General features: G+C 42.7%; 1 protein-coding gene across 1 annotated transcript in view; it reads right to left on the minus strand.

The window, feature by feature from the left end:
* Window positions 1-14,300, minus strand: part of LIMD1 (LIM domains containing 1) — an 86,580-nt gene that overhangs the window by 14,095 nt on the left and 58,185 nt on the right. Inside the window, exon 3 of the mRNA XM_006868823.1 lies at window positions 2,171-2,238. Within this exon, the coding sequence (XP_006868885.1) occupies window positions 2,171-2,238 (68 nt within the window). The remainder of the gene's footprint in view (window positions 1-2,170; window positions 2,239-14,300) is intronic.

A 14,300-nucleotide genomic window follows, 5' to 3' on the forward strand; every position in this document is an offset into this window, starting at 1 on the left:
ATGCAACCTCTTGAAATGGTTGGACATCAGCCATTTCTTTTTGGTACAGAGACTCTGTATAGTCCTTCTACCTTCTTTTGATGCTTTCTGTAGCTTTCAATATTTTGCCCATGGTGCGGTGTAGTCAGTTCCGACTCATAGCGACACTGCACAGGGTTTCTGAGGCTGTAAATCTTTATGGGAGCAGAAAGCCTCATCTTTCTCCCACGGAACAGCTGGTAGTTTAAGAACTGCTGACCTTGAGGTTAGCAGCCCAATTTGTAACCACTACGCTACCAGAGCTCCTTGAATACGTTGGTAGAATAAGTTCATCATCGTTGGCTTTAGTGGTTGGTGTGTAAATTTAAATAAAAGTGGTATTAACTGTTCTTCCTTGTAGTCATACATAATAAAGGAGCTCTGGTAGCGTAGTGGTTAGGAATCGGGCTGTGAACCTTAAGGTCAGCAGTTCAAAACTATAAGCTGTTCTGCTGGAGAAAGATGAGGCTTTCTGCTCCCATAAAGATTCACAGCCTTGGAAACCCTGTACAGGGTCGCTATGAGTCGGAACCAACGATTCCACGGCACATAGCCACCACCACCACCATCAGAGACTGCGTTGTGCTTCAAGATAGATCTTGTAAAGTTCTTTTTTATGCTGAATGTGATGCTATTCCTCTTTGTGATTCCTGGCATAGTAAACCATGATTTTCAGATTGAAAATGCCCAGTACCAGTCCATTTCAGCTCATTAATGCCTAGGATAGGGAGTTCTGGTAGTGTAGTGGTTTTGTGTCGGGCTGCTAATCTCATGGTCAGCAGCTCAAAACTAACAGTGGTTTCATGGGGGTTTTCCACTCACTCCTGTAAAGAGTCACAGCCCCAGAAACCCTAGACAGGGTCATTATGAGTGAGAACTGGCATCACAGCCCAGAACCACCACCACCAATGCCTAGGATAGCTGTTTATTGTGCTTTATTTCACTTTTGACATTTTCCAATTTTCCTAAATTCATACTTTGTACCTTCCATGTTCTGATTATTAATGGATGTTTACAGTTGTTTCTCTTTCTTTTGAGTTGTGCCCCATCAACAAATCAAGGCCCCTAATTTGAGGAGGCAGCTCCTCCCCAGTCGTATTCTGAGTGCCTTCCAACCTGAAGGGTCCATTTTCCCACTCTATGCTTGGCCTCATGTTAGGGTCTGATGATGTAAAGGTGAAAAAGCATGTTCTTTCCTCTCTCGGGGCTCACAGTGACGTGGAGGAGAAAGGCTTACAAACAACAACAATGCAGTGTGCTGTGTGTGTGGCCAGGGCAGGCCCCAGGCACAGTGGCAGCCCAGAGGAGGGACAAGGCTATTGGAATGAACCAGGCATAGAAGGAGACAAAGACATTCCAAACAGGGCAAACAGAACAAGCAGGGGCACGAGGGTCTGGGGGGCTGTGGGTGTGTAGGAAACAAGCCACACAGAGACAGTAAAAGGCATAGGCCAGAGGGTGCAGCTCCAGACCTTTCATCCCAGCTTGCTTGTTATCCTAGAGACACTGGGTGGGAAGGTCACATGAACAAGGGAGGGGGCTGCTAAGCTGGCCCAGCTAGGCCACAATGAGGGTGGGGACTGGGGCAGAGACCCACACAGCACAGGAGCAGAGGGCTCAATGCCTGGCTGCATTCAGGAAGACATGGGGGCGGGGAGCTCTCTAGGGAGGTGGGGATTAGACATCAAACTCAGAGACAGGACACAAGGCAAGCTGATGCTGTCTTCTCAGACAAAAAGAGTGTGAGGGGCAGGGAGCACTATGGGGGCCACGTCCAGTGGATGGGGGTCAGACCTGGAGTTCAGACCTGGGATGGACAAGAGCAGAGCTGGATTCCCAGGGAGAACAGGCAGGTGGGGAGGAAAAGAGGGCTCAGGATGGATGGAAGAGGAGGAACTTAGGAAAGTAACAAAGGGACTAGCCGAGTGACACTAACGTCTTTTCAAAGTACATGGCTCTGCAGTCTGCCATTTCCCTCAGGGACCAAGTGTAATCCCGTGCCTCTATGGAAGGGAAGTCATGGTCTCACTTTAGCAGGCCAGCGTCTTAAGGCTGTAACCAGCACAGAAAGGCTGCTCGCTTCTGCCTGGATCCAGGCTCCCCACACCCCACCCCTCTGGGCTGGGGGTGGGAAGAACCAGGACATACTCACCAGGAAGTCTTCCTCACAAAACACTTTTCCGTTGACAAAATAAAAGGCTTTCCCCCTCAGCTTCCGGCCTAAGGGAAATAAAACATACAAAGGTAAATTAAAAAGAAAATGCAATGAAAAAGGGGGGAAAGAAGGATAATTTTTTTTTAAAGTAGAAATAAATATGCAAATAAATGTTAACTGCCAATAATGAATTCCTGTTACTGAAAGATGTAGCCATTGGTAATGGACAGACTGGGATCAAAAGGCACAACCTGAGATTATCTGGCACGAAGACTTGAAGGCTGACTTGGGAATCATCCTATATCTACCTTCTAGCACCTCCTCACTGCTTAGAAAGAAGCCAGCAAAACTTTTGATGACCATATCATAGAGGCCACACACAAGATACAAAGGACTTCAAAAAGTTCATGGAAAAATTCTATTATCTTCTCACTCCACTGTTTCCACTAAGTTTTTGAAGCCCCCCCTAGGGATGCCAGGCAAAAAGTCTCTCGGGAAGCTGCTACTTCCCACAAGCATTTGGGACAGTGACCTTTGTACATATTCTTAGGGATGTTTATGACAAACTACTGGGAAAATTCTATAACTTGATTCATTTTCATTTTATTTTAACTTTTTCCCCTACTGAACAACAGAAAACATATATTTGGGAAGGGTAGTTGTCCTTGTTTTTTCTTAATCTAAATTGGGAGACAGGCATGGGGAAAATGCACCCCAGCTCTTTAGACATAGATGTACTTTCCATAATGCTAGAACACTGACAATCAGACACTTTATCAATTCCTTTAATCTCTTATGGAAAGACTCAACAGGGCCCCAGGTTCAAGGTAAACAGGACTATGTTTATGGAAGTCTCTGCTATCAAGACCCTTGAGGCCCAGGAAGGCTGCAGTTGTGGATGAAGCCACCAGAGAGAGCAAGAAGGCTGCCTGGGAAGGGTACGGACTTTTGCAGAGACCCCATCGTATGGACAACACAGAGCTACAATTCAGTTCCAGGAATGGATCCATAGCGTTCTAAGGAGTCTGAGCTGAGAACCAACAGTTTTATTATTTTATTTAGATAGCAGATTACCTCTACCCCATACATCATAAATGATCATTAAACATGCAAAAGTATTTTAAACACCTTAGTAGTCTAAGAAACACAAATTTAAGCAAGCACTTCTTCATCAATGACATCAGTAAGGATTTCTTAAACTAATTACAAGCAATGTTACCAATTACAATGGACCCAGTTCCTGGAGAAGGACATCACAGTTGGTAGAGTGGAGGGTCAGTGAAAACAAGGAAGTCTCTCAACGAGATGAACTGACATGGCGGCAGCAGCAATGAACTCGAGCAGAATGACCGTGAGGATGTTGCAGGACCGACCGGACAGCGTTTCATTCTCTTATGCACTCGCTACGAATCAGAACTGACTCGACGGCACCTACCAACAGCAACTAATGGAGGTGTTCATGATTAACTCTAACTGGAGTGGAAACCTTAAAATGTTTGTTTTCTGATCCACCCACCAGGTGTTTCTGGAATTAGCTTTGAACCAGGAATGCAACGGCAGCATCAGAGGAATGGTTATAGGAAATCAGGTCATCTAAATGATGGAATGCTATGCAGCCATCTACAGTACCATTCAAACTGGTGTTCTAATGGTATTAGAAAACACTGATACTATACTGCTGTTGTTATGTGCCGTCGAGTTGGTACCAACTAATAGCGACCCTGTATAGGGTTTCAGAGGGAACAGAAAGGCTCATCTTTATCCCACAGGGTGGCTGGTGGGCTCAAAGTGTTGATATGGTACCCAAAATATATTAGTGATAGAAAAATGCAAGCTAGAAACAGTATTTACAGAACAATGCTATTTCAGTTATTAATATACATGTCACTGCTTTACGAAAGGGGAAAAAAGGACAGTTGTACTCAAACACTAGTAACACTGGTAGGGAGTACAGTATATTAAGGGAAATTTAGCTTTAAGTAGTGATTACACACAACATTAAACAAAAACAAAAAACCTCACAACTAGATCAATAAATAATACCATATAAGTTAGTGGAGAAAAGATCGAAGTTGTCATGGATTCCATTTTGCTTGGATGCACAGTTAACGTCCACAGAAGCAGCAGTCAAGAAATCAAATGACATGTTACATTAAGAAAATGTGCAGCAAAATCTTTAAAGTGTCATAAAGCAAAGATGTCACTTTGAGGAGTAAGGTGTGCCTGACCTAAGCCGGTGTATTTTCAATTGCCTCATATGCATGTCAAAGCTAAATAAATGAATATGGAAGCCATAAGAATTGATGCCTTTGAATTACAGTGTTGGCAAAGAATACTGAATATACCATGGACTGCAAGAAGAATGAACAAATAAATCTGTCTTGGAAGAAGTACAGCCAGAATGTTCCTTAGAAGTGAGGATGTGATTCTGTTTCAAGGCCTTTGCACATATTATCAGGAACAGCCAGTCAGCCAAGAAGAGGAAGACCCTTAACAAGACAGACTGATCTAGTGACTGCAACCATGGGCTCAAAGCTGTGTGGATGATGGCGCACCAGGTAGTGTTTCCTTCTGTGACACATTCTACGACACAGTCTCAAACTTTTAATAATGAGTATCACTCGGATCAACATTTGAAAAACTGCCCAACTGGTTGCTCTTAGAGCAGAGAAGTCCCATTTCTAGACACCAGAGGCCAGCAGAGGGGTCTAGTGACTGTATCTTTTTCCTCTATTTTTAAAAAAATGAGAACTCTCCCCAAAGGTTCAAGAGGCTGGGGCTTTAGTCTGCTCTGAAGGTCTAAAACTTTAGTTTTTATAAGCCACCAGTTTAGATCTCATATCCAAATGCATTGGTTTGTTTTTTATCAGAGCAAGAATATGAAAACTGTTGAGTGCCTTCTGTGTTTCGGGTACTGTATTTGGAACTTTCATACATTAAGAGAAGTACTCAGAAACCACTGCCACTTGTATGAGACCAATGTAAAAATATAAAAGAAGAAATCTATGATGGCTACGGGGGTGGGAAGGGAAAACGATTCATGGGCTAGAGGGTAGACACATGTTAAGAAGGGTGACAGGGCAGGCAATATAGAGAGGGAGGTTAGCAGAGAAACGATGAAGGTAGTGCGAAACACAGGGGAGACTGCAATCATGTAATAAAGCAAAGTATATCATTTGTTGGATGTAAAACTGATGATCTGCTCTGTAAACCTTCATTCACTACACATGAAAAATTAAAAAGAAAATAACACACTGCCACCTAAGCTGTTTTTTCACAGCTCCCCTCCCTGTACATGCCTTTTGCAGAAACGTGCACAAATATCCCGTCAGCTACTCTAACTCTCAGTAAGCATGGAGAGTGCAGACCTAAGACTGAGGCAGAAATAAAACACATCACATGTCAACAACACAGAGCAGCCCCAAAACATGGGAAATGATTATTCTCAGAAATCGGCAGAAATGGTATCTGGGAGTGCTTCCAGTTTTCTGTATTGGTTCCAAGGTGGCGCTGTAAGATAAGCACTGGACTGCTAACCACAAGATCAACAGTTCAAATCCAGCCACTCTGCAGGATAGAGGAGACTTTCTGCTTCCGAAACGATAAACAGCATTAGAAACCCTATACAAGGTCACAAGTCAGAATGGGCTCAGCGGCAACACACTGGGTTCCTTTTCTCTCCATACAAGCACAATGCTTCTGAGTTAAATGTGATCATCTCCATTTCATAAATGAGGGGATGGAATCTCAGAGAGACTAGCCTATGTAGTAAGCTTGAAGATTACATATATGCAGCATGTATGTATATATATATATATATATATATAATTTGTAGTTGTTGTTTAAATGCCATTGAGTTCGTTCAAACTCATAGCGACATTGTATAGGGTTTCCAAGGAGTGGCTAGTGGGTCTGAACTGCCAACCTTGCAGGTAACAGTCCAGTTCTCAACCCACAGTGTCACACCAGGACTACTCATATATATTGTTGTTGCTAAATGCCATCAAGTTGGTTCTGACTCATAATGACCCTGTATAGGGCTTCTGAGGAGCAGCAGGTAGGTTTGAACCACTGACCTTGAATTTAGCAGTCCAGTGCTTTTCCTAAAGCACCACACCAGAACTCTACATAAACTTCATTGGTTTTGCTTCTCTAGAAGACCCAGTTGAAGACACCAATGAGCTTGGGAATTCTGAGAATCATATCATCATCCTGAAAGTCCCCATCTAGCGCAGGATCCAGAATCCTCCTCATTGATATTTAAGCTAGAGTAGCCAAGTATCACTAGATGGCACCAAACCACGGCCAGAACAAGGACAGACTGTTGGAATCAATTCTGACTCAGAGCGACTTTGTGTAGGGTTTCCAAGAAGCAGGTGGTGGGTTTGAAGCACAGATCTTGAAATGACCAGTCCAGTGTTTCTTCTACAGACTCACAACTCCAGGCTGGTGAGTGGTGGCGGGTGGCTCAGATCAATTTATAATCACGTGACCTTGCACTCTAGACAGCTGAACTTCACTGATGGCATTATGGTAAAGTTTTACTGAATCTTCATTTTACAAAAGGGAAACTATTTTTCAGACTACAGTAGTCAAAACTTTCTAAGAGTTTTAGAGTACAGTTGTCAAAGTTGCTCTTCATTATATTTCATATAACAATATTGAATATTAAAATATTGAGTGACAAATATACAGATTCACTGAGAATCTACTACAAAAAGACACTTCCCTTAGAAGCATTAAATGAATATTTCATATTTGTCTTCAGAGGCCCCTTCAGATGAAAAGAGAAAACTGTATCTCCCAAAGCCAGTGTCCTTTCAGATCCCATAAAGATTTACAACCTTGGAAACCCTATATAGGGTCGTTATGAGTTGGAGCCGACTCCAGGGCACACTACCACCAAAGTCAGTGTAGGCGTCCTGGTATGGTGCTGTGGGTTAATGTGTGGGACTGCAAGGTTGGCTTGAACTGCAAGGTCAGTGGTTCAAGCTCACAAGCTGCTCCTTGGAAACCCTATGCAGGGTTGCTATGTGTTGGAGCCGACTTGATGGCACTCATCAACAAAGCCAGTATAGCTGGATGAAAGGCAGAGCCACTGAGGATGATATAAGCAGTCATTTCATCTGACAAATGAAAAACTAAATGTCAATACCATTCTCCCCTCCCTCTAGAAATAGAAACACTTATAATCTATTCTGGAAAAGTAATTGGCCCTTAGCTATAAAACTTCACCACAAATTTCAGTTCCAGAATATCTCCAAGAAAAGCAAAAATGCAAGGTTTTCTGAACAATGAGTAGTTTCTGAGAGATGGAAGTATAAATTAGATTAGGATTGGCTTGTGCTCCTGCAGTTGGTTACCTCGTTCTACCTGTGCTGTCTGGGGTGGCCACCAGCTACACGTGCCTATTCATAAGCAAACTTAAATTAGCGACAACAAAACGGCAGTAGAAACTCAGTTCCGCAAGCTGACTAGCCACAGCTGAGTGCCTGGTAGCACGGGTGGCTAGTCAGCGATACAACATGGGCATTTTCGAAGAAACTTTTGCCTGAACTACTTCTTCAAATGGCTTTTAGTAGAATAGACTTTTAAACCAGTACCCAGTTCCCAGTGAGTCGACCTCATGTGTAGAGAGGAGAACTCGGCTCCATAGAGTTCTGATTTCTCAGGAGCTTGTCAGACCTCTCTTCCGAGGTGCCTCAGTGTGGAATTGAACCTTCAACTTTTTGGTTAGCAGCCTGTGTTAACTGTTAGCACCAGCCAGGGACTCCAAACTCTTAAGCGGTATTAGATAGAATAAAGCAACAGAAAGAAACCAACCAAATTAACTAAAATGAAACAGACCCAATTTGGATTCCTCACTCAGCAGCAGGAATTCCCAGGGAGACTCCCACCACAGCAGCCTTGACCTTCTCTCCACTGGGCTGGACTCCTGGGCAAGGCAGGAAGTGCCAAGTGCTCAGGTGTAGGGCCCAACCTTGGCTTTGCCACTTCCCAGAAATGAGATGTGGCCCATCGCCTTCCCCTCCAGGTATAATAAATACAGAGCGAGGAACGGAGCCCAGTGTCTGCTTATGCACGGGTACCTGCCAGCAGTCCCTGCCCCAGATGCCGCCAAGGGCCTTCACTCTCTTCAGCGGAAACTTCCGGGGCTACAAGTCACCACCACCTCCCTCTTTCTCCAGACCCCTAGGGCACTATCTCCTTTTCAGCTGATCTGCCGTAATGTACCAAGCTTTCTGTTTGTTTCTTGCTTCATCTTGTTTTTCCTTTCTGTTCTGTTCAACACCTACTTTCTTGTGTAATGAGTAAAGGTACACAGTCCAAGTCCTGACTGTAGTTAGTATCCAGCTCAACCGACACAACGTTATTCTGTAAAATCATCACATTCCTCAGCATTCTCAATCTCTGTGCCCATCTCACGGGAACCCCATGCTGTGCTACCAGTGTTCCAAACGCCAATTGGCTTCTCTCTTGCCATTCACAAAGCTTGCTTCTTACAGTTAGAAAATCCATTCTTTGTTGTGGTTTCCATTCCCACCACCCCAGACCATCATCATCTGGATGAGAGAAGAGAACAGAGCACAGAAGGAAAACCCTGGAAATTTGCAGAGGGTCTCCTCCAACACATACCAGATGCTGGTCAGTTCATGAATGTGAGGAAACCAGCCAAGGCCAAGGTCAAAAAACATGCTCACACAAGGCCAGAAACAGTGCCTATTCCTACCAGTCAGACGGGGAGAACTCATCATTCACAAGGGACTGAGTGGGGAGGAGGGAGTGGTTAGCTCTGCACTGACCTCTGCTCCGAACTTGCCTAACCAATCAGAAACACAAGACTGTTTCCAAATAACTGCGTCCCAGAAGAAAGCGTAAGCCAATTTAAAATACAAAAAAAATATATCCAGGACTCAGCAAAGTAACATTCACAATACCTAGCGCCCAGGGAAAGATTCCCAGGTATGCAAAGAGATAGGAAAACACAGCCCAGAATGAGAATAATCATCAACCCATGGCTATCAACCCAGATCTGACACAAATGTTAGAATTAGCAGAGAAGGCCATTACAAGTTATGGTTACTAAAGTCCATTAAGTCCAAAGAGTTATGTAGCAAAATGGAAGGTAATTTAAAAGATCCAAAGCAAATTTCTAGAGATTAAAAACAAAAATGTATGAGATGAAAAATATGCTGAATGGTAGTGCTGGTGGTGGTGTGCTGTGGAGTTGGTTCCGACTCAGAGTGACCCTGCACAGGGTTTCCAAGGCTGTAAATCTCTATGGGAGCAGAAAGCCTCATCTTTCTCCCACAGAACTGCTGGTAGTTCTGAACTGCTGAACTTGAGGTTCAAAGCCCAACTTGTAACCCCTATCCTACTAGAGCTCCTTCTGAATGAGACTAATAGCAGATAATACACTGCAGGAAAAACATTAGTGAATTTAAAGGCACAGAGATTGTAACTATTCAAAATGAAATGAAGAGGTCTGTTATACGTTGCTTAACGTTCACAATATCCTTAGTAAAACAGGATGTTATGGAATTTGAACAGGAGACCTAGTGGCTCAGTGGGTTCAGCATTGTGTTGTTATCCCAAAGGTTGGCAGTTCGAATCCACAGTTGCTCTGCAGGAGAACTACGAGACAGGCTGCGTCTGTAAAAGATATACAGCCTCGGAAACCCTGTGTCCTACAGGGCTGCTGTGAGTCAGAACTCATGTGATTGCAGTGAGTTTGTATTATCCCCGGTGATTAGACAGTGTGCAAATACAGGCTACAAACATCTGACTTACATAAAAGCCAGAGTCAGGACCCAATCCCTGTAAAGCCTATGACAGTAAAGATCTGAGGGGCCCACAATGGTTTATAATAACATGGATTGTACTTTGTGAAGCACATCAAAATATCATTAGTCTATTAAAGATGTTTTAGTGTATCTAGAAGTGTTTCTTTTGTGTTTTTTATTCATAGAAAGGAACATTATATAGTATATACTAAAACAAGCTGCTAATTGCATTTGGATATGAAACATACAGAACCATTTCAATTTACACACAGATTTGACTTAGAGACAGACTTCAGACCTGTTTGTGACCCTGGGACTGCCTATACTTAGCCAAGCTGTACATGGGCTGTACCATCATATGCCTGGCAGGCAGCGCTATCACTTTGTATACAAGACAATTGAGATCCGTGTGTTGGATGCAGGAAGCGACTGCGTTTGCTTTGTCCAGTAATGTCTTTTACATCCTGGTCTCTAATGGGAATTTCTGAACTCTGTTATTACCTGTTGGGACCACAGATGTATATGTGGCCAGATGGTGCCCAAATGCATGACTGCAAAAGAATTTAAAATGAAAAGAAAGTTAAGTGTGGTGTGGGACTACTTGAAGATGCCTAACGTAGGGATATTTAAGGTACCTGAAGGAGATTAGAGAGAAGGGGTGGAAGAAAATGTCTCAGTAAACAATAGCCAAAAACATTCCAGACTTGATGAAAAACCATAAACCCATAAATTTAAACACAAGAAACATGAAAATGACATAAAGGGACATCATAATCAAAGCCTTCAAAATCAATGTTAGAGAGGAAAAAGCAGGAAAACATGTTTAATGTACCGAAAGACAAAAACTGTCCACCTAGAATAAATTCTATAGTCAGCAAAAATACCCTCTAAAAACACAGGTGAAATCAAGATGTATTCAGACACACAAAAGCTGAAAGAATTAATCACCAGTAGGTCTGGACTACCCCTTTCCACTCCTTCCAACCCCCAATTGGTTTTGTTGTTAAAGAAAGTCATTCAAGAAGCAGGAAATTGGTACCATATGAAAGAGTGGTTCTAAACAAAGATTCAGAAATGACAATGGCATGAGTAAACAAGACTCTTCTTCTTTTCTTATTATTTAAATCTCTTCAAAAGATAATAAATAGCTTGGTTCAATGGAAAAAGTTAAGACACCAGAAATAAACCATTACAGTTCAACTGATGTTCAGTAAGTTTGCCAAGACAACTCAGTGAGGAAGAAGTCTTTTCAACAAGTGGATATCCACGTGCAAGAGGATGAAGTCAGGTCCCTACCTCACAGCACACATAAACAGTAACTCAAAATGGATCATGTTGTTGTTGCTCTAAGTGTCATCGAGTTGATTCGAACTCATAGCAACCTTAAATAGGGTTTCTGAGGAGTGGCTGGTGGATTTGAACCACTGACCTTGAGGTTAGCAGTCCAGTGCTTATCCTAACGTGCCATACCAGTACTCCACAAAATAGATCACAGACCTAAATATAAAATCTAACACAATAAAACTCTTAGGAAAAAAACACAATCGTAATCTTGAATCGGGTAATGATTTCCTGCACATGACACTGAAAACATTAGCAACAAAAGAACAAAACAGGTAAAATAAACTACATCAAACAACAAAACAAAACACTTTGGTACTACAGATGTTACCATTAAGAAAGTGAAAAGACAAACTACAGAACAAGGGAAGGAGCCACATGTGGCTATTTAAGTTTAAACTGTAATGAATGAAAATGAAGTGAAATAAAAAATTCAGCTCCTCAGCTAGAAGAACAGAAGATACTTCTTGAAAGAAAGACTTACAGGAAAAATACAAAACAACAGAGGCAGACTGACTGTTACTACAAGAACAAGCAAGTTGCTTGCCCAGGAAACATCAAGACAAATGGTCGGGGCCCCTCAGTGTAAACCCCCTTCCAAGACTAAGACTCAATGGGAATACACGCTCTGATTGGTGACTACGCTCGTCACCGATAAGGGGAAATGAGGGAAAGACAGCAATAAAGTGGCGAGCTAAGCCCTACAATGTTCAATAGACTTCTGTGAACCCAGTTGGCCAGCAGTGTGGCAAGACCTGGGGACTCCTGGGCCCAGAGTCAATGACATAGCCACAGAGAACTAGAGTGGAGAGTGAAGCGTCCAGCAGATAAGAAGAGAGGGCATATGTACAAGAACACCCACACTTGCAGATAATACCCACTTGACCTGGCTTCAATGACTAGATGATCAGAGCTCAATCAGAAGAAGAAAGAAGAGGGAAAAAAAGCGTAATCTGATATAATTTGATGAACTTGACCTACACTTATGGATGCAGTAGCTCAAAAGAAGGTACAAATCCTTACAGCAAAGAATCATTTCCACCCCCTCCATACACAGAGTAGACAGGGATGGGCAACTTAGACATTGTCTATCCAAAATGGGGGGGGGGGGCAAGAAGTGACTGGTTTATAAGCTTTTAAGAGGGAAGCTAGATTCATAGGGCATGGAGGAAGGTAGAAATCTCTGCTGAGTAGTAAACAATCTGTCTAGGCAGGGGTGATGAAATGAAATGCAGATGGGTCTCTTGTGATACAATAGTGAATAATTGTTATCTGGACTGCTTGTGAGGCATGGAATTGTAAAGGTAGACTTTTTTAGCAAGGAAGGCAGTGATTAACTTTTCAGCCTAAGAGCGGAGGTCCCTGGGACCATCAAGGGAGAAGAGAGGAGAGCAGGACCCTACCCAGAGAATCAATGATGTCTGAGACGGAAGCAGAGACGATGACATGGAGAGATGGAGCTGTTGGGGACTTTAGACACAGAGAGGGAGAGGGACTGTGTGCTGATGACTGGGGGGCATGCTTGTAGTGTATACCCTTTGGATGGTTGATGATGCATGGAGGGGATTGTAACCATAGCAATGAAATGATATATTATATAGGATGAATGTAAAACGAATGTTCTCCCATGTAAACTATCACATAATTCACAATAAAACATGAAGAAAAAAAAAAAAATTCAGTTCCCAAGTCACACTAGCTGTATTTCAAGTGGCCAGCTGGTACAGTATTGGGTGTGGAGGGTAGGAGAGAGGCCAGAGTCAGAAGTTCAAGTGAAGAAAGAGGTGTGGGCAGTGAGGTGAACTGCTAGGCTGCAGACAATGGCTGCAGGGATGTTCCTTAACACATGTGCAGCGGGGGTCTCTGCACAGTAACATGAACAGTAACAGGGGAGGCAAGAACACAGGTCCCTCACTCACAGGTTATGCAAATACTTGGAGGCTCTGTTTCCCCTTGTGCAAAATGAATGTGGTTGAGAGGATTCAATGAGGGGATAGCACAGATATTCCATAAACAGAGGCTCATATTACAACTGGCGTTAGCAGCATAGTAGAAGTAAATGAAATTGTCAATGAAAGGAAAAAAAAAAAAAAGATTTAGGGGTAAAGATAAAGGAAGACAAAGGAGGGGCAGGAAGTGAAGAGAACATTTAAGTGATGGATGAAAGAAGAGTTATCCTTAGTGAATAGAGAGTCAGGAAGACTCAAGGCATCTTTACAATGGCAGAATCAAGTCCAAATCTCCATAAAAGAACTCATTCCCTACATCCATGATTTTGGCTCTGAGATGAGGCAAATGGTGTGAGAGCTTCCTGCTAGTTTCAGTGCAGGTAACCCCAGCTTACAGCAGAGTTCTCTTCTGACAGCTCTGTTGTAAGCTCTCACGTAAGCAAAACACCTTTTTTATTTTTATTTTGCATTATGATTCTTTCACTATTATTATCTTTATAAACCCAACCTATTTGTCCTCAGGGATTATAAAACATTACATATAAGCATCTGTAAATGAATATAGAATACGATAACACTGATGTACTGCCACACTCATATGGCACTTATTCCTAATGATGAGATTAGCAAACACCACCAGTGGATGGTCTTAATGCAGGTTTGTCATAACTCAAGCACATTGTAAGCTGAGGACTGCCTGTATGGTGCTGCCTGGTGGGACTGAGTGCTCTTCCTCCTCCTTTAAGGATAAGGAATTGGTGACATGTGGGGTTCTACCGGATCTCATCCTTGGTCTGGGGTTACTAAGGTAAAAGGGTAGAGATTTCCACCCCAAACCACTTAACACAACAGACCCATGAGCATGCAGAATTAGATCTTGGAACACAGACCGAGCCATAACAACATAGGTTACACCAGAGTACTTCTCTACAATATATTCCAGAAAGTCTAAAACCAAACCAGCCAACTCATAACTATCTGAATTTAAATCGTAATTAATTTAAATGAAATGAAAATAGTGTGTCACGAGCAGATCTGTATTCCATAGGGTTT

This window comes from Chrysochloris asiatica, unplaced genomic scaffold (assembly GCF_000296735.1).
Source record: "Chrysochloris asiatica unplaced genomic scaffold, ChrAsi1.0 scaffold00124, whole genome shotgun sequence".
In the NCBI taxonomy this organism is placed as follows: domain Eukaryota; kingdom Metazoa; phylum Chordata; class Mammalia; order Afrosoricida; family Chrysochloridae; genus Chrysochloris; species Chrysochloris asiatica.